The sequence below is a fragment of the Anoplophora glabripennis genome, unplaced genomic scaffold, assembly GCF_000390285.2.
Source record: "Anoplophora glabripennis isolate ALB-LARVAE unplaced genomic scaffold, Agla_2.0 scaffold9, whole genome shotgun sequence".
NCBI lineage: Eukaryota > Metazoa > Arthropoda > Insecta > Coleoptera > Cerambycidae > Anoplophora > Anoplophora glabripennis.
In genome coordinates, this window is record NW_019416258.1 from 1524739 (window position 1) to 1551526 (window position 26788).

The window sequence follows — 26788 nt, forward strand, 5'->3', positions numbered from 1 at the left end:
ACGTTTGTCCATTTCATGCTCCATTTTTTTCAGAAGCTAGTAAATTCAAGGCCAATAGACTTGCTTAGATTAATTTTTACCCATAAACACCGAATTTGGAAAATAAATATATGACAATATTTTTAAGATACCTCTCCATTTTTCCATGTTTAGGATCTCAAAATTTTATGTTCCCAAATTTATTTAAAAAAATTTAACTTCGTTATTGGCAGTAACTTTTTTCTGTTCTCGTCATGGACAAAATGCTTTAGACCGCTTTAATCTGAAAGAATTATTTAAAATTCGTGTGTCTATATGAACAAGAAATGTGTTATGTGTGGTCTATAATTCTCTGAATCTATAGAAACGGTTTTATAACAGGGGCTTTCAATAACAGGGTATTTGAAAAATAATGCGCTCAGTGTCAAGTAACAAGGTGTATGTAGTTTCAGTTTTTAAACAATGCTCGAAAGCTTGATAAATGTAAATTTTAACTTTTACCACATCGTATATAAACCAGTAATTCCACTCCGCTCTCACTGATCTTTTTCAACCGGATTGGATGACCTTGGATAAAGAGCTGATAACGCAGCCACACACACAAAAAAAGTTGTTTGTACTTTTCATGCAACATATGTTATCCGTAGTATTCCTGTTCACGAATTCGGTGTCAGAATTGAGCTATCACATCACAGGAACTTCCTAACCTCAAAAAACAGGTCAAAAATAGCAAAAATTCACGAAAAAGTGCTAGGAAAATACGAAAATTTTTTTTCTATATTCAAATGTTCATTTATATATATATTAAGACCCCGCCGAATGTGAATCCGCGGTCAAAATTGACGGTTCTTTTTCTAACCTCAAAAAAAAAAACATGTCAATTAAGGTCAGATATCACGAATTTTCAGAAAATAACATTACGCGCCAATTTTGGTATACAGAGGTTCTCGGGTTGCTGATCATGGATCCGAGGTCAATTTTGCAAAATTCAAGATGGCGGATCAAATATGACTACAAATTTTAAAAAAATAACATTCGTGTCAAATTTGGTATACGGGGGTTTCGGGGTCGCTGATCACAAATCCGAGGTCAGAATTATTGCGAAATTCATTTTGCAATATTTTTGTTTACTTTATAACATGAGTACCCTAACATTTTTTAACCTTTTTAAAGTACATAGGTAATTGATTAAATATTTAAAAACGAATTTTGTAAATCTGATCTTGGATTCGTGATCAGTGACCCCGAAAACCCCCGTATACCAAGTTTGGCGCGAATGTGTTATTTCTTGAAAATTTGTTCGGCCATCTTGGATCCGCCATCTTGAATTTTGCAAAATTGACCTCGGATCCGTGATCAGCGATCCAGAAAACCCCCGTATACCAAATTTGGCGCGAATCTGTTATTTTTTGAATATTCGTGACATCTGACTTTAATTGATCCGTTTTTTTAGGTTAGAAAAAGAACCATCAATTCCGACCGCGGATTCACGTTCGGCGGGATCTTAACCATATAAATAAAAATTTGAATATATAAAAAAATTTTTCTACTCTTCCTAGCGTTTTTTCGTGAATTTTTTTATTTTTGACCTGTTTTTTGAGGTTAGGAAGTTCATGTGATGTGATAGCCCAATTCTGATACCGGATTCGTGATCAGGAGGCAAAAATACTGCGGATAACATCTGTCGCATGAAAAGTACAGACAACTTTTTTGTGTGTGTGGCTGTGTAATCAAAACAGTAGTAACAATTTTTTTAGTTACACATCTAAGCATATTAGAACATAATGATGGTAATATAGTCCAATTAACTAAGCCTTTAAATCGAAATTTTCCCAACTTGGCTGAATTTTTGATATGAGTTAGTTTAAGGTATATTATAACAATAAGTGAGAGTAATTTTTTGTTCAACCCCCGGCCAAGGGTGGAAAAAGATAAAACAAAGGGCTTTTTCAAGATAACTCAAAAAGGGTAAGAGCTAGAAAAAAAAGTTTTTCATGAAAGTTGTAAAGCAGACAATTCTACATAAAAATGGTCTCTTAGCTTTTTCTTGTACTATTAAAATTAACAGAGTTAGGGAGGCTAGAAGTTAAGGGAAGATTTCAGAAATTTAATTTTGTTAAATCATTAAAATTAACGATTAAAAATTTGATTTTTTGTTATAACTTTCTTATTAAAAATTAAAAAATATATCTATTTCTCTGAAAAGAAAAGTTACATATTTTAGAGCAGATTGAAAAAAAAAATTACAAAATTCAATCATTTTTCTGTTTGTTATGATTTTTTTTAAATTTCTGAAATCTTCCCTTAACTTCTAGCCTCCCTAACTCTGTTAATTGTAATAGTACAAGAAAAAGTTAAGAGGCCATTTTTATGTAGAATTGTCTGCTTTACAACTTTCATGAAAAACTTTTTTTTCTAGCTCTTACCCTTTTTAAGTTATCTTTAAAAACCCCTTTGTTTTATCTTTTTCCACCCTTGGCCGGGGGTTGAACAAAAAATTACTCTCACTTATTGTTATAATATACCTTAAACTAACTCATATCAAAAATTCAGCCAAGTTGACAAAATTTCGATTTAAAGGCTTAGTTAATTGGACTAATAAACACGTATATAATTTAAAATACCCTCATCTGTAAATGATGATTGATGTAAAAAATTGCAATCCATTTTTGTCTGGAACGGTGTATTTTTAAGGAAAAAATAAACATTGATATTCGGCAGCCCCAAAAAAATCGTCCATATGAATTCTCATTCTTAAAATTTCTGAAAAAGAATAAAATAAAAACATTTTTGTAGGCCTGCAGCTTTTCAAGGAAGCAATAAGATCATCTAAATAATTCGAAATGAGCCCTTTTGCTTGTATTAGCTGGTTTATATAAGCTGTGCTTTTGCCATTATTTTTCTTTTGCTAGTGTTTTAGCAGTGCCCTAAAAACGGTTCATTTTGTCACACGTTTGACCAAGTCGATTTCATTAGGAGAATCCGTTGTTAGAACATCGCATATGGACTATGTGTAAATTTAATTGTGTATTGTAAAACTAATAAAACGTAAATCGGGACTGAGTGATCTAATCTATATTAATCATCTATTCTCTAAAACTAAGCTACTCACGCTAAAGCTATGACTACGAAGTCGAGCCAGTTCCATGCATCTCTAAGGTAGGTGAACGGTTGAAGAATAAAACCTCTCGCCATCACCTTCACAGCTGATTCGAACGTGTAGATTCCCGTGAAAATCACTCTGGAAATAACACATTTTCACAGAATCCATCGTGTTAAATATACGGTACTTCTACTGAAACTCTGTTCGAAAGCTATTCTCACACCACAAAAAATTTATGATACTGGTGTTTGAGAGATCTCTATTTAAAATTTGGCTCAGGAATAGCTTTTCCAACAAAGCTTTTGCGAAAATCTGTGTACTTACTCGGTTGACTCTACGGTGGGAGTTGTAGGCATGGTCATAAGGATACAGTTGACAAGGATTGTAGTGATAATGAAGAGGGAAAATAAAGGATGTACAAGAATGTAAATGGCCACCCGTCGAATTGGGTTAAATGGATCGAGAATCCAAAGAGCATTTGTTGCACTAAATCGAAATATGTCCTTGCCTTTACTTACAACTACAAAAGTCTGAAACAAAGATGCAAAGATTTATAATTAAAGACTTATCATACATCCATTTCTGTAGTGAAATGTTAGAACCTAGGTGAAAATTACAATACTCGCAATAATTGATAGTTTTCACCTAAGGATTTGCAATCAATGTAAAATAAAATTCAAGTGGTTTTCTCGATAGGCCCTAAGTGACCTGACATCTTACCATTTGGTTATGGTAAAAAGGGTCGATGTCTTCAAGCGGCGTACTGGCCAGTTCTGGAGGAAAGCTGCCTTGGAGACGTACCGGTATTGGCAGGCCCTGCTCCAAAGTAGCGTCCGGTTGGGGGCCTTCATCTTCGTCCTCGTCCTCATACCGAATCTACGATACATCGGTCACTTTAAGCTTCTGACACTCTCTTCATATTGTTAGTTTTAACATCTGTACATCTTTGATCAGGCATACGTTAATATTTAACAATTTACTATGGCTCAACTCGCTGAAGTGCTTGAGAACTCCTCAAGCACCTGGACGAAGTGCTTAAACTCCACAATAGCCTAAAAACCCTAACAGAAGCACTTGAAATCCACATTTGCTCAAGCACCTAGTCAAAATGCTTGAGCATCACAATTACTTAAGCACCTAGTCGAAGTTCATGGAGTTCTTGTGCTGCCAAAACGCCGTATAAAGTTTCTTGAGGCGTCAAAAATGTTAAGCGCTCTTTGAAAGTGATGGACAATAATGGTACACAATTTCAAACACTTCAGGCCTGCCACACACCAAAGTAAGATGAAATAGTTATTATAACTCAAGGAATTTTTAGTTTAAAATGAAGGTACTGATGAATTTGCAATTAATTTTCATTTTGTGAGTCAAATAAGCACGCGAATTTAGCAAATTATTAAATATCTATTTACGCTTATCCAAGGTCTACAGATATTGAAGAAAGCGTAGAAAAAGTCCTTTAAAACTCTTTTAAATTTAATTCACCTACATTTAGACTTGCAGAAGTACCTAGTTGCATTCAATTTTGGTATTTGGGATATAGGAATTTCCCGAAATGCAAGAAATTTAATTCTTCTTAAGTTCTTAATAATACTAGCAACATTGCTTCCCAATTGAAACAATTATCAAAGATTTCCTCATTTCGAGCAAGTGATTGTCTCTCACTTTGAATATAACAATTATTTATTGATACTGACAGTTTTGTAAAAGTTTCAATTGTTAAGCAGTTTGTTTTCCTTTTAATACAACTAGTTCAGCTGGATGTACTATACATCTGCAAAACGCATTTTAAGTGTCTATCAATGTGCAAGTGTCAAGTGAGTATAAGCCTCCAGGGGAAAGTGGTCCCCTCTAAATATGGTGCCGATTATTGAATTGGTCTACCCCAAAATTGTACCAAATTTTACAATTCTTCCAAAATCAAATTTTGTTTAATACTTTTCTGTAAAATGAGTTCAGTAAATGTAAATGTTTTTTTTTACTTGGACACAAACACTAGTAAACAGTACTTTTTTAATTTTTTTTTATAGTTTATCTTTTTTGGTAGATTTCAGGTTGAAATCTGTAAGTATGTCGTTGTTTAAGCGTGTGCTTTGTATAAGGAAAAAATAAACATATGTTTGTCAAAGTAGATTATTGTAGAAAATATATCTAAATGCAACATGCAAAATTTATATTTTAAGACCATACTGAGGGTTTTCCAATTGTTAATATTACTGAAACTCGGTATTGATAATTATTAATTATTGTATCAAAAAATCAAGTATAGACTTTGTCTTTTCTAAAACCATGCAGTGTATATTTCTGTCTATACTTAGAACTTGTTGAAATTGAGATTTCAATAAATTTGAGAAATTTATTATTACTTCTTTGGAATAATATAAAATATACAAAATATTAAGATTAACTGTTTTTTTATATTGAGTAAAACGAATACAGTGTTAGATGTATTATGTTCCTGGCTATCTACCCAAAGTATGGCAGTCATACCTAATAAGCGGGGTTGAACTTGCTTACTAACATTCACAACAGTAGTTAAACTCTAAAGAAACTATCTACTGCTGAAAATTTACAGAAAAACTCTTAAAATTATATAATCATACATTGTGCCGAGAAAAAACCAGCAAAAGTCTTTGTATGGTATACTTTTAAATAAAAAATCGTAGTGTAAATGTAGCCATAAATAGATGTCATTAAATTAGCGAAAAAAATGTTTCATTGAATAAGTGATTGATTTCATAAATATGTGAAAAATGACAATGACATTTATCGCTGCATTTTTGTGGCGCTATAGTAGACAGTTCTCTCAGTGTAATAAACATTATCCGCCATGTTGGGATCAGATTTAAGTGTGTGTTCTGGTGAAAGAGTATAAACTAGAAGTGTAAAGCATTGCCTCACTAGCGTTAAATGCAAATCGCTCTATTCAAGCAGTAACAGAAACAAAGCATTATCCTCAGATGCTACTGACGATATAAGAAGAAAAGACGAAGGAAACGCAAGAAAACAGGGTTATATTGTTTGCCATAAATGCATGGCGTTCCCCAACAGAATTTGGAAAAATCGTCAGAGGCATTAGTCAGCTAAAAAGCAACTCTGTTTGAGCATTTTTATTGGAGAAATCTTACTTCTTTTTTCTTTTTCCTGCGTCCAAAACCGGTCTGCAATAAAGGTCAGATGGTTTAACATTGATAAGCACATAACATTGCTTCAAGTAGCTACACTACATCACACGGTTTAGGTGGTTACAAGTCACAGTAAGGGAATGGTAAATTTTAACGCTGCGTATTGAACTGAAGACAAAATTCAAAATATACGTCCACTTCAAAAAATAAAAACTAAAATGATAGAAAACACAATTTTAAAAATTAAAATAATATGTATTAAAAATAAAGTCTGTTTTATCGATAGGAAAGTGTTTCGATTCCCTTTTCTTTTTAGTTCCTCGCGACGTTGGTGAATTGCGTTCCAATGTTTTCCTTACTGTGACAGAACCACATAATAAAACCAAAATAGCTAAGAGGGACTGGTGATGTTTATGACATGATAATGTAATCATTTAACCGTGGTATGAACAACAAAAAAATGACGCGGTTGACAGTAACACAAAAAGAAAGCGCCACAGCTAACTTTTCTTTTCCGTTTCTTCAAATGACCGCCAATAAGGGTATAGCCTCTCTATGTAATATTAGTTGTGTGATACATAACTCTGATGAAACTTACTATACATGTATACATAGACATGCAGTTTTCAAGCATTGGTTACATACATAGAATCCTTGGAAAAATAAATAAAAGTATTTGTATATATACACACACAGAAAAATAATCAAGTGTAGGTACCCATTACAAAAATCTAGTAAAAAAACTACATTTTCTGCTAAGTTTTATGTTCTTTATTTAAGTTTGTTGGGGTACGTTTATTTATATTAATACTGATGTATAAGACACATCTCGCAGTAATAATATAAATAAATAATGTTTGGCATGTAAAAATTCAGTCAGTACATGTACACATCAATATTTTATCAAAATATTCGGCGTTAAAGTATCACAGGCGTCAAATTGTACCAAGAATCATAATTATTATTTTAGCCAGTTATATGCACACATGACATTCTACTCTCTTAAGCACTGCATTGAAAAACAGCAGTTTGATCGATTTTAACTGACATTTAAAAAGCTTACAATTAAAATCATTAGGGTGAATTATTTACCACTCATATCACTCGCCGGAGATCTCTACACCATGCAAGTTGGTGTTTACTTACATATGCATGATTTTTTCATTAGTTAATTACCAAGTATCAAACAGTTTCTAATAGCAGCTATACACGTAACGATAAATCGCAGCAGCGCTGTCCATTGAAAACTGTTTTGGATTGCTTTAAACTATTACAGCTTTCAATTGCTTGTTTGTTTTCTTATTCTTCATTTTCTTTTTTACAGGTAGGTAAAAATGCAGGAAATGGTAGGGTTACATTTCAGTTCAATGGAAATGTCGATGAACTACTGAAAAATTCTGGTAAGAAATTTTTTTTTTCAATATTCTAGAACGTCGTTTTAGATTCGTGCCAAATAAACCGGTCGTTATGAACTGCTTATAAAAATAAGACAATTATACTAATTTTTTGCGTTGACAATTCAGGTAACTTAATTAAAATCGTTATTCGTTAAATATAACTGTTTTATATAGTTATGATCTAATGTATCAGATTACATCACTTTTTAAATACACGAATCTCTCAACCCTGCCATAAAAGTCGGAATTGACTATTAAAATTGTCACGAAACATGAATCAAACTTAAAAAAGATACCCCGTTGAATATTAATGTTTCCCCGTTTGGATAAATAAATTATATTGTTGACAGAAATGAATTTGGACATCATACGAACATTACTCTGTATATCATCAGTTCTGACTATAAAATCAATGTAAAATTAGGTTATGTGCTTTTAAAACATACACACTTATTTTGTCCTAAAATTTCATTAAGGAGGTTTATCTGATTTGGAATTGACGAACAAATATTCATAAAGAAATTAATATAAGCTTATTAATATGAAGAAAATCCTCAAAAAAAATTATGACTAGTTTGGATACCTAAGAGACGAGATATTAATAAAATAATTTTTCACGATTTAGTACAGTCTTATGAGAATGCAGATTTTTTTGGTCTTTCCACTTAGAATACGCAACAATTGACGAACAGTTTCCACAGCAACTTGTATAAATAGGAAACCGATATCTAAGGAACCGTATGACAGCTTGTAGAAATCGATTAGGTACTTGTAAGATACATAATTTATAATAATTCTCCTTCAAACTGCTGTCGTGACTAACTTATCCTCCATATGCGTGATAGCGGCAACGCCGCGGTCTCGACGTAGCGTATTATTTGAAATTCGCAGGTGTCCAAACAAATAGAATGATCGAACGGAAGAGAGCAAACGCCGAGCAGAGCGCACTAGCCAAGTGCAACGTTGCCAAATCTAAAGGTTTAGTACTTTAGTCGCTAGCTAATCTACAGAAACTTTCGTTAGACTTTAGACGTACCCGATAAACCTCCTTTAAGGAGGTTTATGGGGTACGGAGGTACCCTCGGCGTTCGCTCGCTCGCGTTCGATCATTCTGTTTGCTTGGACACCTGCAAATTTCAAATAATACGCTACGCAGAGACCGTGGCGTTGCCGCTATCACGCATATGGAGGATACGTTAGTCAACGACAGCAGTTTGAGGGAGAATTATTATAAATTATGGTTATTATTATGTTACAAGTACCTAACCGATTTCTACGAGCTATCATACGGTTCCTTAGATATCGGTTTCCTATTTATGCATGTTGCTGTGGTAACTGTTCGTCAATTGTTGCGCATTCTAAGTGGAAAGACCAAAAAAATCTGCATTCTCTTAAGACTTCGTACTAAATCATGAAAAGTTATTTTATTAATATCTCGTCTCTTAAGTATCCAAACTAGTCATAATTTTGTTTGAGGATTTTCTTCATATTAATTAGCTTATATTATTTTTTTTATGAATATTTGTTTGTCAATTCCAAATCAGATAAACCTCCTTAATATATTTGTAGTTTATTGGTAAAAATATTAACAGTTCTTTATAATTTTACTGAAATAAGTTATAAACTAATATTTTAGTCAAATATAACATTAACAAAAAGTTATGCGTATTGTTTCTAAATTTAACAACCTTCCGAATTTTCAAATAGACAAAAACAAGCTTATTACAACCAGTCTGTACTGACTCTTGTCCGCTGAGAAAATATTCGATTAAAATATAAAAATTGTCTAACATCTTTGATACTCACATCATTGGATTTGATCCTTTCGTGAACCATTCAAGCCGGTAGAGAATTATAGTTTGATTTTACGATACTTGGTACATGACTATACTTTTAGCAATTTTGATAAAAAAATTGGTGCCTCGATTAATCAGAACACAACCAAAAAAATAAAGTAACTCGAGTCGTGAAGTGAAGAAATGAAGAGGTATGATAGGTTTTCGGAACGTTAAATACCTCTCCTTCAGCTCTTTTCTTTTCGAGCTCCTTCTGCTTGGCATGCTCTTCCGCGATTCTAGCCTCGATCGCCGCAAGTGACTCGCGTGTGAATGGACGGAATAGGCTGACCTCCTCCTCAGAGAATGAATCAGAGGCGACGGACATGTCTCCTCACGCCTAGGCCCCCACGATACCCTGGAAATAAAAAAAAACAGACATGAAATAAACATACAAAATAAAAAACACCTAAAGGGGGTTTAAACTAAATTAACAAAACGCATTCCAAAATTAACCATCCGACAGTTAATTTTGCACTCCGTTTGTTGATATACTAGAGTTCCAAAATAATAGGCAGCAAGTCTTATAAATAAAACAATCTTCTATCTTTGCTTATCGTGTACAAAAAAGAGAGATGACGAGCGCTGCATGGTTTCATTGCTCGGTGTATCAGTTTCCAGCTTAACCCTTCCGTTTCGTGTCATGTGCGCGCAAGTGAGAAAAGCGCGTCATTTTTACATTTTAGTTATTCCATTGTGTTTTCAAATGTGTCAAAAGTGATTGTGATTAAGCAAAAAAGTGAAACACGAGGCAGAACAATGCTTTGCCCGCAGCTGAAATCTACATGTTGAGGATGAGTCACTGCCTACAATTCTGGAACTCTACGTGGTTCAAATTGTTGAAGATAATTTGACAGCTTTAGTGTTATTTACTTTTAACCCATAGGGATTAAATTTACTTTGAATGTTTCATTAAGTGCAAAAACAAATATTTCGAATATTAATATTTCAACTCGCGGAATGCAAAAACATGGGGGTTTACAATGCACGACTAAAGTGCATTTTAATCCTTCGAGTGACTGGCAGGTTTGGATTTAAAAAATGCACTTTAGTCCCATACGTTTAAAGTTATGCAACATGAAAGAGTGCTGTTAACATTAGATATAAACGTACATATGCAGTCGAAATATGCCCATGAAATAATTAATCAAATATGCAATAAAACATTTATGCATACTTAGCACTAATCCGTGCAAGTCAGGACCGTACTTAGGTTTCATTAAGCGTAAATTTAAAATAGAATACAAATTATTTACTTATAGCTCTTTCAATGAAATCAAATTATCGCACAGAAATAAATAAATACCGAGACTTTAAGATACTGTACTGTTTGTTATTTGATATGTTTAACAATGTGTTTTAAGTTCTCGTGAAATATATATAAAACAGGTTTTTGTATGCAGGTCGACCTGACTTCCACGATTTAGCACTAACCCCAATGTGCTACACCAAAGTACATGTGCTTTGAAACTCGCAAAAGACGGACATGTAATAAATATTGCAACAACAGCACATTAAGCTGACATATTTAAAAAAAAAATACAGCTTCGGTGTTAAAGATGTGATTTTTTTTAATACAAATATAATTCGAAATTAATATGTCCAATTATTTTTTTTTTACTTTTGGAGCCACAATTAGATTTTAATATTAAATGAAATACAATCTGGATTTCTCATTTGTATAGCTGTTCTCAGTTGGCCTATGCTGACTTTAAGGTGGGCGTGTGTATATTTTTAGAATTTGGAATACATAGATAGGTAAAGTGATTTAATCAAAGTTGATTGATTTTTTAAAGTGTTTTTGTTGTGGTGCAGAAAAGAATTGGCATCGATTTCATTAAATTGATTATATATTTCCAACGACCTGCATTCGAAAATAAAGTACAGGTCACTCGCTGATAGGTAGTAGACATTCTCTAAAACCATGAGGATACTTCTTAAAAGATATAATTGTAATTATCCAGGGACATACGTATAATTTTCCAGGTCACAACAGTGGCATTCATAGACAGGCGAACGGTTTACTTTACAAAATTATTCTTGTCACAGTGGAACATTTGCCGAATGGCGCATGCGTGCCAGCGCAATGATTATTGCGGAGCTTGACTGACACCTGTCAAAATATTCATTTGGCGCGCGACAATGAATACTCCTGTTAGTATCGTGAACAGTTTCCATGATATTACAAACGTATATTATAGTTTATTTCTAGTTATAAAGGTAAATAAACAATGACCATCTTAAATTTTTCTCCTTGTTATATTTTTACAAACATTTCAATGTAATTTATGAACGAATTTCTAAGTAGAGTTAACAAACATAATGAATACTTTGTAATTGCACAGTGGTAACAATTTTGTAGCAAGTTTTTAGATAAAACAATATTACATAGTAAGGCAATAAAGTGCATCTTTTAATCCTGAGGACAAAGTCAGCTGTATGTTGCATGAGGCTTAAAAAGCACTTTAATCTTTATTTTTTGCACTTATACAACATTTATCAAAACACTTTTGTAACAATTTGAATTAGGTACATTGGTAAATAATTGTTTGTTTCTCATAGTAAATTGAATCCCTCGGTGATTAAAACTGTCACTTTGCTGCCCAACTGGGATTAAAATGGCACTTTCAATACATGAAGTGCAAAAAAACGTTACAAAATGTTATGTTCTTAAATTGTGTTAGCGAATATTTGTTTATTTTTTATAAAAGGATTAAAAGTGACACTGTAACTCCAAGAAAATAAGAATTAAAATAGAAAATAGCACTTTTAATCCACAGTGCAAAAAATAAATTACAAACAAAATCACTGACTGAAATATTTTTCCAATATCGTGAAATTATTAGTTTATCATACTTCACGTTATTGTATCGTGTGACGAATTTGAAACGAAGGAGAGTTTTAAACCACAGACTCAGCGACATAACAAGTATGAAATGTAGCTTCCAATTTGAGAGGAATCCATTTTTTAAAACATAAATATTTCCCAATAAAACGAATACACCTAAAAGGCGGGTATGGATTGGCTAAGGTCGTAAATATCAATCCTTTAGTTCCAATATTTTAGAAATGGATATAATGGGAGTTCCATCGATTCGGAGTACATTGAAAAAATGGGTACAAGAAAATTTTGATCATTTTATAACTGGTATAAAATATATCTAGGAATAAAACTATTGATTATTTCTAGAAGACTGAACTGTGTAAGGTCTGTCGTTCACAGTATTTTTTTAAGAACCGGTGATTATACCAAGACTAGTAGGTATCAGAATCAAAACGAAGCCATAATGCTATAATTTTATTCCTAAAATGTGAATAATTAGAAAACCATTCTAGAACCTTTCAAGAACTCCTTTATTAATTTTAGCTGTTTCAGACGAAATAGCTAAAATTAATCAGTTATTGCATTCATTTTTTTTAAAGGAATTAAAATTAAGTATAAGCATTTTAATCCCTTGGTGATTCCCCCAAATTAGGGAATAAAATAGAACCTTCAATCCACAGAGTGCAAAATTTTTTTTTGTCATGTATTGAAAGCCCTAGATTGTTCTAGAATAGTTCACTTACAAAAATCAATCTAAACTAAGACTAATATGTGTTATACAATTTGTTAAGGAATTTTATATAATGCGTTAATTCTTGAAAAACAACAATCAAATGAGGAACATTTGAGGAATGTTAAGAGTGTCCTGATTTAAAGATGTACAAACTATTATACAAATTTTTGAAAAAAAAATCGATTTTGATTTTATTTTAAGAAAAATATTTGTTTTTTAGTTATATGTTATCGCCTGTATACCTATAAATTGGAACACCCTGTACATATATCCGAAAAAAATGTTTTTGGGAAGTTGATATATTTTTCGGAATTCCCATCATAAATTTCGGTGACATCTAATCCGGTAGAAAAAAACCTAGTTATTGACTTCTACTCGTTACTCTGTAAAACCCGTAGTCTTAGTTATTGATCTGACGCCCACCGTGTTCACTGTAGTATACGGCAATTCAAGCACCGCTTTCTATTAAATTCGTTACTATCGTACACGTTTTTTTTAATGGAATTTTATGTATTATCGTCTGAACCATGGAAACTAGAAAAATACATCGACATTTTATTTTCATTAACATAATAAAGTACCTAAATAATTCTTGACAATGCTACGAAACATTATTTTGTCGTTTTAAATTAGTTAAAGCATTATTGAACGTGCCTGGTGGAGGATAAATTCAAGGGAGTCATATTATTCTATTAGTGCAAGTTCCAGAAATTCCTCTCACCAGGATGCATAGTCATCCTAAACTGCCAGCTGATTGGCCAGTGATTCAGTTAGTCCGCATACCGCAAGCTTCCGCATGTACACGTCCTTTTTATGGACTATCATAGAAAAAATACATCAGTTGTTATGTAAAATATGCGATACGAATTACATATTATTTGTGTATAAAATACATTATAAAATTTTGCTTGCAACTGAGGCATTTAGAAAGAGAATAATTTATCCAATATGTGTTATCAAAAACTATTATCGCTTCTGGTATGTCATATTTAATTCAAATAATAATCAATCTAGCCTCAAGGATTATTATTATTTGGTAGACCGCTTTTGCGCCCAGGAACGACTTACGTTGATAAACCCTAACCACCATTCGGTGCAGGAATGAGGGAAACCTGGAAAACCTCATTAATTAGGGGAATATGCAAAAAAATATATACATAATAGTGATAATTGAGATTGCTGTGCCAATAATAAATAAAGTTAATACCAATTAAATATGCTTTTGAAGAAATAATTTTTGTAATTCATTTTGTTTAAATTATTCTTTACAAATATTTAGAATTTTTATTCATATAATCATTATTCCAACCACAAGGATTAGCGGAGACTTGTGTGATAGGGTGGGTGGCATATAATTATTCGGTAGACCGCATTTGCGCCCAGGAACGACTTACGTTGGTAAACCCTAACCACCATTCGGTGCAGGAATGAGGGAAACCTGGAAAACCTCATTAGTTAGGGGATGGATAAAAAATATATATTTAATAGTGATAATTGAGATTGCTGTGCCAATAATAAATAAAGTTACTTAATATCAATTAAATATGCTTTTGAAGAAATAATTTTTTCAATTCCATTTTGTTTAAATAACATTTTAGAAATATTTAGTATTTTCATTCAAATAATAATCATTCTAACTACAAGGATTAGCCCAGAAGTCGGAGACTTGTGTGACAGGGTGGGCGGCATATTATTCGGTAGACCGTATTTGCGTCCAGGAACGACTTACGCTGATAAACCCTAACCACCATTCGGTGCAGGAATGAGGAAAACCTGGAAAACCTCATTAATTAGGGAGATATGCAAAAAATATATACATTTAATAGTAATAATTGAGATTGTTTTACCAGTAATAAATAAAGTTAATTATATTATAATTAAATATGTTTTTAAAGAAATAAGTGTTCCATTCAATTTGTTTAAATTAATTTTTAGAAACATTTAGTANCGACAAAGCCAATAATAAAGAAAGTTAATATCAATTAAGTATGCTTTTGAAGAAATAATTTTTGCATTCATTTTGATTAAATTATTTATAGAAAAATTTAGTATTTTTATTCAAATAATAATCATTCTAACCACAAGAATTAGCCTAGAAATCGGAGACTTGTGTGACTGGGTGGGCAGCATATTATTATTCGGTAGACCGCATTTGCGTCCAGGAACGACTTACACTGATAAACCCTAACCACCATTCGGTGCAGGAATGAGGAAAACCTGGAAAACCTCATTAATTAGGGGGATTGAAAAAAAATATATATGTATATATTTAATAGTGATAATTGAGATTGCTGTGCCAATAATAAATAAAGTTAATACCAGTTAAATATGCTTTTGAAGAAATAATTTTTCCATTCATTTTGTTTAAATTATTTTTTGAAATATTTAGTATTTTTGTTCAAATAATAATGATTCTAACCACAAGGATTAGCCCAGAAATCGGAGACTTGTGTGACAGTGACAGGGTGGGCGGCATATTATTATTCGGTAGACCGCATTTGCGTCCAGGAACGACTTACGTTGATAAACCCTAACCACCATTCGGTGCAGGAATGAGGGAAACCTGGAAAACCTCATTAGGGGAATATGCAAAAAATATATACATTTAATAGTAGTAATTCAGATTGTTTTAGAGATAAATAAAGATAATTATATTATAATTAATTAAGCTTTTGCAGAAATAATTTTTTCATTCATTTCGTTTAAATTATTTTTTGAAATATTTAATATTTTCATTCGAATAATAATTATTCTAACCGCAAAGATTAGCCTAAAAGTTGGAAACATGTGTGAGAGGGAGCGGCATATTATTATTCGGTAGACCGCATTTGCGTCCAGGAACGACTTACGCTGATAAACCCTAACCACCATTCGGTGCAAGAATGAGGGAAACCTGGAAAACCTCATTGATTAGGGGGATGAACAAATAAAAAAATATTTAATAGTGATAATCGAGATAACTTTAATGAACAAAGTTAATGCCAATTAAATAAGCTTTTGAAGAAATTGTCGGAGATTTATGTGGGAGAGGAGCGGTATATTATTATTCGGTAAACCGCATTTGCGCCCAGGAACGACTTACGCTGATAAACCCTAACCACCATTCGGTGCAGGATTGAGGGAAACCTGGAAAACCTCATTAATTAGGGGGATGGTCAAACGCCGACCGGTATCAATATCTCACATTGACCCAAGCCAACGTTCTTCCACCCTACCATACCCGCAGAGAGGGGTTCGAACCCGTGACACCGAGCAAGCGCCTTCAAATCATTTACTTGACTAATAAATTTTGTTTCTCCCAATTAAATCTTTTCTTCTGAGAATACATATTTTTTGTCATTTTAATTTTTCTTTGGACACATTTATACGAATATTTTTGTTAATTGTGATTTGCCGTTAAAGTTTGTTGATATATTTCGGTTACACTCTGTATAACTGTTATTAAATATATTACCAAGGTAGGATTTTTACGTTTTTGCTCTGCTTAAAGCAGATGCAGTCACTCGTGCATACTTCGTTGTTTTAGAAGACGGCGACAAGTCAGTGTCAAATATACTCAAATACTTTTAAAAGCTTTGATAAACGAACATCGAAAACACCTGATTTCCTAAGGCGATCAATGATCGTCATGGTTACCATTGATAAAGTAGCAGAGAAAGCTTTAAGCCGATGTAGTATTCGAATTTTTATTTTGTGGATGCAAATAACATGATATTCGGCACTTGCTCGTTTTTCCATCATTATACGTTGCCTCGACAAATTCAAATAAATCGATTGCGGCTTGCTATTAATTATTGTATGCAAAGGACTCATTAATTTGGTTTAGTGATAATTAGTAATTATGTAGGAGTGTTGGTTTGCTCAACAAAGTGCAATAAGGTGCAGTAACAGCTATTAGTGTCATTAAAAAAAAAAAACAGTCGCAGTGGCAAACCAGTAGAAAGTATAAAATATAGTAGTATGTCTGTCTTCATTACTTCGTTGCTTCAGTTGGCATGAAGAGTGAAAGGGAGTTACGTAATAACTTTCGAGTATTTTGCTCAAACTCTTGAAATTGTAAACTTTGCGGATGGGTGTAATCAATATTTAATAAGTTGTTAATCCCTATTCCAAAGTTTTAAGATGCTTCTTGGGGGAATAACAATAATCTTTAACGGTCTTTTTTGGTCTTAGAGCAATTCATATGAATTAAGTACAACCTGTAAGTTTTATTTAACACTCTGTTTTACTATTTTGATGTTGAAAACTGTATAAAATCAAATTCTGTGTATCTAGATCTAGGGTTGTACGTAGTGTTGAAATATGTTGTGTTTGTTCGTTATCTCAAAACTAAAACGTGGCACGTAATAGGCATTACGGAAAATCCGGAAAAATCTCTAAAAGCTCTTGTACTGCAAGCCTAAATAGAAGGAAAATTAATTCATTGCCCCTTTTTCTTGACCTTACGAAAGGATTATTTGTACGAGGGGTTATTAAGAGAACATTTAAGGGCTGCGGAAATGGTTTTAGGCAATTTTCTTTGTTTCCATGCAAGAAAATTGATTCGAAGTGTTAAACCAGGTGTCGGACCGCTTTTTTTTACTTATTACGCTTATTACTGACCTAGCTTTTATAAAACAGCTTTTTATTTATTGTCTGTTATTGTTCATTTGTGATATTTTTTGTTACTTTATTCAGTCAAGGGCTTGATCTTATAAATTTAGGGTACAGTTTTTCATTAATAAAAATATTTTTTTTCTGTTTTTACTTTTATAATATAAATGCGGGATATTTTGGGCGCCATGTCGCTTTTTCACTGTGTGAGAACGCAGAGAGCGCATTTTTGTTCGTTTTCTTGTTTCGGGAGAAAAATAACGATTCTAAGCTTACTCTCGGGATAACATGTATCGATCCAAAAGTAAACTTGTATTTTATTTACAAGTTTCCCACTTTGTACCATTGGCGCCACCTTTCCCAGAGGGGCAAAATAACCACGAAATATACTGATTAGTACCGTCGATTCTAAACTAATCTGCACTAGTATCTAACGGAATGTTTTATTTTATTGTATATTTTTGTATATTAAAATTTTCTATTTCCCTCGTATGATATTTTATATATTTCTCATTCTGTAATACAGTTGAATGTAATTATATTTAATAGTCCATACAAAGGGCATAAAATGACCATAACTCACATGTATTGAACATTTAAACGACACGAAAGCCTTTATTGAGAGGTAGAAAAAATAAATTATAGTTTTATGCAAGATAGTGCACTTGAATAAATTCTTATTCGTATATGTAATTCAAACTTCTGACACTTCGAATAATGAATGCAAAGGGAAAATTACAAATGACGTTGAACGAGTATGCTTAACATGACATTTCAAGTACTTTATTCCATTAGTTGATGGCTTGCTCTTGTAATAAAAGGTAAATAAGTTCGTCAATATCAGTTTTATGGTTCTCATTAACTTTTTCATCCACTAGATCGATATGTCACTCCTAAGTTATTGTAATAAAAATATTGGATGTTGTCACTTGAAAGACACTGGAAATAATTTTATTTTGTATATAATAAATTTCTGTGTTTTCTGTTACAAAATATATTCTGTGGAAATGAAATTATTAGTTACTACATATATAGTTTAGTTTAACAATTTCTTGGCAGGCTATTTATTTTGCTTTATTGGTACGAAAATATTACTTCAACTTTGCCGTCTATCTGTCTGATCCCACAGAATCGTTATAGATCCCCGGCAAGCAGCCAAAATAGTTAAGGTCTTTGTTAAACACAAATATGGAGTATATATGTCTACATGGTGTCCCAGTTTTACTGGTTAATGCTATTGACAAGAGGGCCTTTTCGTAAGAATTTTTAATGATCTGTAATATTAGATTGTTTAATTATTTGATAAGTTGTGTCAATCAAAATATTAATAGAAAACGTGGACGTTAATTTTAAGATGTGGGAGGATATTGCGTGAAAGTGAAGCTTTGCCGCGTGTTCCATTTGTGTAATACAAACAGCGATACTGTTGGCGATCATCTTCAAAGATCGATTTTCTGACGTGGAATTCCTCTAGGAGGTCGGGATCGCATGGCGCCGAGTTTTGTCACTCCGCAGACGAACTATGCATTCTAGATTTGCCGTTGTTTTGCCAAGTTTGCTAGATAGTGGCTTGTCATCGTAAATCTACTTGTAAACGGCCTTATAAAACGACAAAATCGATCTGGAATGGTATATCGATTCGGCCGGTACAAAACAAATTCGCATTAAAGAAAAAAATCGTAAAGCGCGACCTGGCAATTATTTTTTTCCTCCTTCATTTCGGGCGAATTTACTTGTTTGTTCGTCTTGGATGCGAATGATATTTTAAGCCTGAAAGGTATAATAGCACAAGTAATTTAACGGAGGATATGGAATAATAAAGGGACTGTTTTGAATAATTTGCCGTTATTAAATGTTTTTTATTATTTGTAACGACCTTTGAAATTAGACACACGTTGACAAAAAGAGCAATTAAGGAATGAATGGAAAATAATGAATTTAAATATATATCTTCGTCCTTCTTGTTCGTTCTATGAATATATTCTGTTACGTGTATAATAAATTTCTCTCGTAGCTAAATCTTATTTTTTTAGCAGTTATATTTTCATTTTGAACAAATCTATAGGCAAAGTTAAATAGCAGCAATGTAGGAGTTGCCTTTTGGTTTTAATTTATTACTTTCCTTATTTTACATAAAATGAAGTGATCAAAGCATGACGTTTTTCAAGTTACCGTATTTTTTGCAGTACCTTTTCCCACCGCAATAAATTTATGGATATAAAACATGAGAGAAAGTGAAGTGAAGCGAAATAAAGCTACAGCTGAAGTAAAACCTCACTTTTCTGGTAGACTGTGTGTCATCGCATATTGCCACAAGAATTTGATAACGACATCGTCACTGTAAGTCATTAGAATCCATTTAATTAGAAATAAAAAGCACGTTGCGTTGGTTGCATAACTTTATGTTACTTCTCGCATCGGGGGTAGAACTGTTCCAACCCTGCCACACGACGTTCGCGTTACTTTAATACTGTAGGTTTTATCTTCTGCCAGGCACGCCGTCGGCGAGTGTTGCCAACTTGCGGCCCCCAAGAACTCCAGTTCGCTGTCGCAGCGTTTTTCATTAAACTACCCACAATCCGCTACAGAAATAGTTTTCTGACAAATATGCGTTTAAATATTTATTCTTCGTATATTCAGAAAGAAAACAACATTCCCTTTAACTTAATTTTGAACACACGCGCATTTACTCTTAGTAACATGTAGAAAATCGAATTACTCTACGAAATTACTCAGTAGTTTGTATTTTGAAAAAATGTGGAGATCTAGGGAAACCGCATGATGCGGCAACATTGTCGAGGCAAGCTCGAGAGGACACAGAAATCTTCTTCCGCAGAAGCGGGCATTCAGGCAATGACGGTTCGATAATATCTACGCAGTTTGAAGTGGCTTGTGGCTTAAGCTTTCGTTACAATCGTAAATCACCTACAGATACAACCCTGTATGTATATACAGCATGGCTCAGGGGGAGCAATCAATGTTTTGGTACAGTGTAAAAGTTTCGATGTACACATGCTAAATTTTCAGTAGTGTTACAAAAGTTTTTTTATTACTAAAAATAAGAACTTTCCAACTAAAGCGCTTTGGTTAAGAGTAGACTTTTTGGAGGAGCTTAGGCGAAATTTTTTCATTTGACCCTCCAGTCGTCTACTCTAATAGTAATTACTTGGTTGAGTGTTATAGCAACTCCACTAAATAACATCACATTGTACACGCTGTGTCAAATATCTTTTCGTATTGCTTTTACATCTGAATCACACTTAAGTGAGTTTATAACTATGTCTTAGTCCTAAGTTGGCCGTAACTTAACTCTAAGCCTAAGTCTTAGCCTCAGTCCTAATACTTTTCGAATGACAGACTTTTGCGCACGCGTATTTGTCTTAGTCTTAAGAAGTTAACAGATTATGACCTCCTTAGGACTAAGTCTAGGTTAGGCAAAGACTGAGGCTAATTTAAGGCTAAGTTGGGGCTAAGACTTTTTTTATAAACTAAGTATTAGTTTATTCTGTACAATGCAAAATGCGTGTTGCTAGTTTGCAAGACCATCGGTAGGTGGCATTGCTTGATTAAATAAAGTCTAGATTAACCAAGTGCAGTAACCGGTTGGCAGTATGGATTTTGCCTCACAATAACGGTCGGTTGCGCTACTTTACCAATCCAGTCAGTTTAAAATCGAGCAATTAACGGCTTGCTTTCATTTCAAAACGATTCGGAATAATTAACCACTTCATTAATAAGAACAAAGATAATCGTGTATTGTAGTTGAATATTTAGAATCGTTCTAGAACTATTTAAAGGCAAGTCTTTTGTGTCAAACATCTGCGAGCTATTCAGGATTTTCTTACGACTTGTTTTGCGTTATGACGATTAATAAACTAGAAATAGCAGGTTGTAGTCGGTGGGGTGATAATCATGGATGACGCAGACGGAATATATTTCATAGTGTTGCAAACTGCAGCTAACAGAACTCGCGAGATGCCGTTGTTATACAGGGGTATGTTTTTACTTGTCTTCTGAATGGTAGACGCTGCTTGCTGTAAACGATATTTGAGCGTGCCAAATTACTGAATACGCTTTGTATATAAAAATTATGTAATTGAGAATCATTTGTTTGTTAGTATTTTTATTGAGAAATATTCTTTTTGCTTTTTTTGAAAAAGTAATGAATGACTCTCCTTCGCGTATGAGATATTGCAAAAGTTCCCAGTCAGTTATGTTAAAGAAAATTTTATACAGCGACAAATTACAATTTGAGTGGAAAATTATTGCACGCCACTGGATAGTATTTTGTGTTGAAAAGCTTCAGTTATTTCTAAGATAAACACCCTGTAATTTTGTGTAGAATGCCAACTACCTTGCTTGTGTAATAATTTCAACACCCCTTCTATTTCTGTCATCGTTTGACTTCAATTTAATGGAATCGCTCAATAAACGATAATAATAGTAAAGCGGCTATCTGCGAACGACAAGACTTTCTTTCCCCGTCGTCTGATTATTTCTACTCTTGAAGGCTGACCCAATTCAAACTTTATCTCTGGGAATTTCTGAGAATTGTTCCATTAATATTTCAGGCTATTACGCCAAAGAGGTTCCCCAGCCTTGTTCATTCATAATACCCGCCCTACCGGCCTAGCGGACAGTTTTTATATTTCTACGAAATTCAACGTGCGAAGCGAGAAAAACAATTTCCCTGGAATTTCCTACCACCTAGCCCGGAAAATTCATGTTTGCATTTTTCCTGTGTATATCGGAATATTAGATAAAAAAACTGAGTATAACCAGATTTATTCGGCATTACAAACCGGCACGTTATACAGGATGTGTGTACAATATGTGGACAACGTAAGACCAAGGATTGCTTTAATCAAAATAAGTCGATTTCAACCCACTTACCTATATTCAAAATTTAATACCTATTTAAGACATAACCCCTTAACAAACCACCTTTCCCGAAGATTTTCACGCGCTGAATCCGAATCCGACTTTAGAATTACTCCTAACCTAAAAGTGAGATAAAAACAGTTTTTCCTGTATTTGAGGTTATGTTGCACTATGAGGTAATTTTTATCCACAAAACTCGTTATGGCTTCTGAAAGTACTATTCTTCTTTAAAATTCATTTTGAATTGTTCGAATGTATCTTTTCCTCCCCGATAAATTGATTAGTTTGTTATATTCTTCCATTCGGAAGCTGAATAACGTCGCAACTGGCTCTCCAGGCTTTTGGGGTCGCTGATTACGATTTGAAGTCAGAATCACAAAATTCAAAATGGCGTTTTTTATTTTGTTCGTCATATTAAGTCCGCCATTTTGTATATTGTAATTCTGATTTCAGGTTCGTAATCAGCGACCGCAAAATTAAGAAGAACCACCTGATGCTACTTTATATGCCAAACTAATCAATTTCAATGGTTGGATTCTTGCAGAGAAAGGAATACATTTGAACGATTTAAAATAGATTTTGAAGGGAAAGAGTGTATTTTCAGATTCCGTAACGAGTTTTGTGGAGAAAACGACCTCGTTATGTAACCTAACCTCAAATACAGAGAAAAATCGTGTTTTTCTCACTTATAAATTAAGATAACTCGAAAACCTTCGTCTACAGCGCAAAAAACTTCGGAAAAGTATAGTATGATCTCTGTTTTAAAATTTTGACTACATTTTTTCATTTAACTTTAAAATGGCATGACCTTAGTTGATATGTTCATTTATTCAAATCTTATATATTATTAGAATACATATAGAGTGTTACTTTTTGTGGTGCTACCCCCTGACTACCCTATAATTTTTTTATATGTGGCTATCTAATTTACGTTTTCCAATACAAAATTGATTTTTGAAGAATTTTTTTATTTGAGGCATTTCCTCAAGTTCTGTGAATAAAAATAAGAAAAAAATTATAGGAATGTTATTAGAAATTGTAGTTTAGATATATCATAGCTGTACATACAAAAAAGTTATAAGGTGGTGAAAGGGGTGGGGGCTTAAAAAAATAACACTTATGTGTACTAATAATACATATATCCTAAATAAATAAAAAAGCTGTAGATCATACATTTTAAAGTTGTGTGAAAAAATAGTGCTTCTTCGAGAGGGCTATATCTCAGTAGCCGTTGACTTTTGTATATATGTATGTAAGTCAATCTTGACTTATTTAGATCCAAGGAACTATTGGTCTTATTTTGTCCAAGTATTTTGCATATACTCTGTATATATTAATTCAAAAAATTTTATTCATCTGCCGATATTTTCAAAACGCATAAAGAAATAAGGGTGCTTTTAATATAATTTTCTCCGATATCTTTCCAGATATTTCATTCATATTTTAGGTTATGCTAAAGGCTTAGTTTTAGGGGATAATTGTCATTATTTCACTACTGTAATATTTTTTTATTAAAATTATTGATCTCTAAATTATAAATGAAAAAAGAGAAAATTATATTTAAAATTTAGTAGTTTCCGTTCAAGCAGAACCCAATAATTTTGTTGGAAATATTTGAAAATAAATCTAAATTTTCTTGTACAAATTTTAAATCTGTTTGATCCCTATCCTTTTTCAAAAAAAAAAATGCCCTTATTTTTTGTTATCCGTCTTGAAAATATCATCATCACTATACAAATTTTAATCCAATAAAATATTGTAAAGTTAAAGTAAACCCGTTTTTAAGTATTATCCTCAGTTTCATTTTGAAAATTCCAGAGAATCCGCTTTTGGTTTCATGCTGATATCAACAAACATCCAACAAACATACTTACTCGGAATCAAGTCGGGCAAATTTGGGGGCCAAAAACATAACTAACCTGAAAAGCAAAACAAAAAATGAATGTACCAGACTATAAATATACCAGAACTAAATACGCTACAACTTACAGCATTGCTGTCAATTTATATTGTATTTTATATAAAATTACTTAAATATTAATTGCAAAATGTGCTTTACCTGGAAGTATAGAATTCACAACGAGAGAAGAAAAAAATAGGCCAGACAAAATAATATTTAAGCTTTTTTCCGACATAATATGTAAAAGTGACTCTATCTTCGAGTCTATATATCATCGTGAAGTTATGTCGCTATAAAATTCTTCCACCTTTCCGAGAAACTGCACATAACCTCTCTCCTCGTTATTTATTGATATACTAAATGTTCTTCCCAGCTTGGGCAACTTTACAAGTGAATGCACGAATCTACCCTACGTCGAACACGTTTATATCTTTACATTCTTGGACAAACTTGACGGTATTAGTTGGGTAACATTCAGTACGTTCATTGATTGAAGAGAATGGATATTTACGTCGACCCGAGTTTAGTTGCCATAAAATTCAATGGTCAAGTGATTCTGGGCACCAATTTACAAGTAAAATGTTTCTAATGTGATCATAAGTAGACGAAGTCTTGCAAAACCAATCGTTTCAATAGTTCATGTGAACCAAGAACTGTGTCAGCTTAAAACATGCTCAGAACTTAGCTAAATATAAATAAATTATTGAAATACAATTCAGTATAGACCTCTGCTTGTTTTTTGAGACGTTGATAGTTATTCTCTTAAATCTATGAACATACTTTACCATTATCCGTTGTTAATATACAAGGCGTCGAATGAAAAAAGTTGTAAGGAAGCCACAGCCCTTTAAAGGATAAATTAGAAAAGTGATTTTGTTTCGCCACAGTTATTGAAATATAGTTTTAATAAAATATCGAATCAAAAAGGATAATTTGTTTTCTAGTATAAGCTATACACAGAAAAATGTTTTTTCGGGATTAATAAATTTAAAAAATACTTAATTCTTTTGCCGCTCTTTGGAAAACGGTTTTTTAATGTAGTTCTATAACTTAAATATAGAATTGTTTACTATATTATCGACTAACGAGGTATAAACAAAAATTAACATGGATCATGGATAAATTTGAATTTTTTTCAAATTTCAAATAAATTTTCTGTTCAGACTTCGTTGGTCGCTACAATTTTAAGAATAAATAAAATAAATCTACTCACAATTCATATTATGTGCTGAAAATCATAACATCATCAAAATTATCAGCTGATGTATAGTTTTTCTTAGTGGCTTTTCCATTTTTTTTCTGAAACTAAAAAGGAAATATAAAAATACACCAGGAAATGGGCCCATAAATTAATATAAAGCTTTGCTAAACGAAGAATGTTTTTATATGTAATTTACATAAGATCGATAGTCTCACAAGTATAATATAACAAAATTCAAATTCAACCACCCCCGTACGATCCTATTTGACCTTGATTTATAACCGTATGAAAACAAAAAATAGCGAAATCACGGGTTTCTTTGTTATTCATTTGTTTTAAGGACTATTTTTTACTACATTGTAACTTTTTCGTTTTTCCCGAGGAAATAAAAGCACTTTTAATGTTTATTATTAAAAAAGTAATGTCTTTCAAGAAAAGATATATTTTTGCATTTATATATTATAACTTTTTATATATTGTTTTGATGTACCAAGATTTAAATTGGCTTGTTTTTGACAAAAGCTTTAAAAGTACGTTCAATCTCTCCCGGATTAAAAGTAGCACTTAACTGAAAATAGCACTTTTACTTGACTATAGTTACATGACTACGCATCGTTCAATCGCACTGGTTTTTTATTAAAAGTAAATTTAATCCCTCAAAGATTAAAAGTGACACTTCAGACCCTAAAACTAGGGATTAAAACAGCACTTTTAAATCAATATTGCATACATTGGATTAAAGTGCATTTTTAATTCCGAAGACGAAATTTCAAGTTTAGATGCCAGGCTGTCAATGATATAAGCTATTTGAATTACATTAATAGATGTTCGTTTGTTTTTGCGAAAGTAAATTCAATGCATAAGTGATTTAAAGTGACATTAAAGCTTAGGATTAAAACAGCGCTTTAATAAAATAAGCAAAGTGCAAAGAATATTTACTTGGGAATGAGATCTTTTATCACATATCTTAAAATATATATATAGAAAGGTTTCTTTATTATTCATTTGTTTTGAGGACTTTTTTACATAAAGTAACTTTTTTAATGCTTTTCTAAAAACATTTTTGTTAATTATAAACGAAGTAATCCTTTCAGTTTAGTTTAAAAAACAAGAAAATATACATTTTTACAGGGACTAAAGTACATCCTTTAATCTCGGATATACTAAATAACCACCTGAAGTATTAAAAGGCACTTTAATCCTAATATATATATATA

The 26788-nt window shown here is 32.5% G+C and overlaps 1 protein-coding gene across 3 annotated transcripts in view; it reads right to left on the minus strand.

The window, feature by feature from the left end:
* The window catches only part of LOC108909162 (sodium channel protein para), a 60376-nt gene that overhangs the window by 21310 nt on the left and 12278 nt on the right, over window positions 1–26788 (minus strand). For all 3 annotated transcript variants that reach the window (XM_018713425.1, XM_018713418.1, XM_018713410.2), the window contains exons 2-8: window positions 25584–25675; window positions 24345–24389; window positions 9621–9797; window positions 6211–6243; window positions 3803–3958; window positions 3407–3612; window positions 3092–3220 (exon numbers count right to left, since the gene is read on the minus strand). In XM_018713425.1, coding sequence (XP_018568941.1) covers window positions 3092–3220; window positions 3407–3612; window positions 3803–3958; window positions 6211–6243; window positions 9621–9767 — 671 coding nt within the window. In that variant the 5' untranslated portion in view covers window positions 9768–9797; window positions 24345–24389; window positions 25584–25675. The remainder of the gene's footprint in view (window positions 1–3091; window positions 3221–3406; window positions 3613–3802; window positions 3959–6210; window positions 6244–9620; window positions 9798–24344; window positions 24390–25583; window positions 25676–26788) is intronic.